The following is a 1,469-nucleotide window of genomic DNA, read 5'->3' as shown; positions in this document are numbered from 1 at the left end:
TGCCATCCTGACTGTCATGGCATACGACCGCTACGTGGCCATCTGCAACCCTCTGCGCTACACGGCGGTCATGACTCGGCCCGTCCGGCTGCTCCTCGTCACAGGAGCCTGGAGTTTTGCCGCCTTCTGCACACTACCAGCTACCTCCATGACCTGGCAGCGGCTTTACTGCGGCCCCAATGTGGTGAGGAATGGCTGGTGTGACCTGTCGTCTGTACGGTGCCTGGTGTGTGGTAACACCATCATAGATAACATTGTGTCCATTTCCTTCGCCATACTGGCGCTACTGACCACAGGAGTCCTCATCCTCACCTCCTACATCCTGATAGGTGTTTCCATATCGAGGATGGGTGTCGCTCAAAGGCTAAAGGCCTTCAGGACGTGTGCCGCCCACCTGACTGTGGTGTCCATCTCTTACAGCTCGGCCTCGTTTGTATACATCTCCTACAGGGTGGGAAACTTTTCACCTGAGGTACGAGACGAATCGTTCAGCTTTAATACTTACCTTTGCCTTTGCTGTAGTTTCATATATGTCTACCAAAAAATATTTTTAAGGTCCTGTGTTCAGCTCCAGTATTTATAACCTCTATGAAGATAGTAGAGGTGACAGGACAAGACTTTGGTTCTGGAGGTGTGCTGGTTTTGTGTTGTAGTCCAAGTCGTGCCAATCGCATATGAACAGCAGGTAAACAGTCAGTGCGGAGAGGCTGAATGCAGTAACTAAAATGTCTGACAATAAGTTTGTTTTAATTATAATTTTTAACAGTTATCCACATTCATATGCAGATTTCTGCTTATAGAGAGTGACTCAAATTACCCGTGATCAGAACAGGAAGTCTTTCCTTGGATATCCTCTGGCGACACCGGATCAGCCCGAAATATTGGCCCTCGTCACCAGAGGCTTTATCGTTGTCTGATTACAGTATTTAAAACAAGACTAGCGAGGAGTTTAAAGGTTCTTCTTTGACCTTGAAAGCAGCAACTTGAGAAAAATCTCCCCATTAGGTCCACCTTGAGTTTCCAAACCTCTCTACCACATCCTGTGGCCTCACACAGCAGATGGTACCTGAGCTGTCATTGACCTGTGTTTGAAATTTCTTTAACATAAAAGCAGAGACATTTTGTTGCATTGAAGGACCATAACTCTGGACACAGACCAGACCCACCACACAGATATCAGATGGCACATTGCTGTAAAGGCTGTGGGACGTTAAAGCTCAGATTCAGGGGCTGGTTGCACCAACAGGGCTTCTGCCTATAGCAGTATAGTATAGCAGTTCCCACAGTAAAAGTTGTGGATGGTCCCAACAGAAGCGTTCCATAGCGTCCCCATGTTTGGTCCCCCCTCTGTTGGGGTACCTAGCACACAGATCTGGTACTAAAAGGTGGAGCTAGAAACCCTGCAGTCTGATTGGTCAGTAGAGGACGGTCACTCTGGTTTTATGTAACCTCTGTTCATACATCAGTAA

General features: G+C 47.5%; 1 protein-coding gene across 1 annotated transcript in view; it reads left to right on the top strand.

Moving 5' to 3' along the window:
• Position 1: 1 nt before the first annotated feature.
• Positions 2-1,469, top strand: part of LOC126388068 (olfactory receptor 1002-like) — a gene marked incomplete at its 5' end in the record, with an annotated part of 4,944 nt that continues 3,476 nt past the window's right edge. Inside the window, one exon of the mRNA XM_050040961.1 lies at positions 2-472. Within this exon, the coding sequence (XP_049896918.1) occupies positions 2-472 (471 nt within the window). The remainder of the gene's footprint in view (positions 473-1,469) is intronic.

This window comes from Epinephelus moara, chromosome 3 (assembly GCF_006386435.1).
Source record: "Epinephelus moara isolate mb chromosome 3, YSFRI_EMoa_1.0, whole genome shotgun sequence".
NCBI classification, from domain to species: Eukaryota; Metazoa; Chordata; class Actinopteri; order Perciformes; family Serranidae; genus Epinephelus; species Epinephelus moara.
This window is presented reverse-complemented; position numbering and strand designations above follow the sequence as displayed.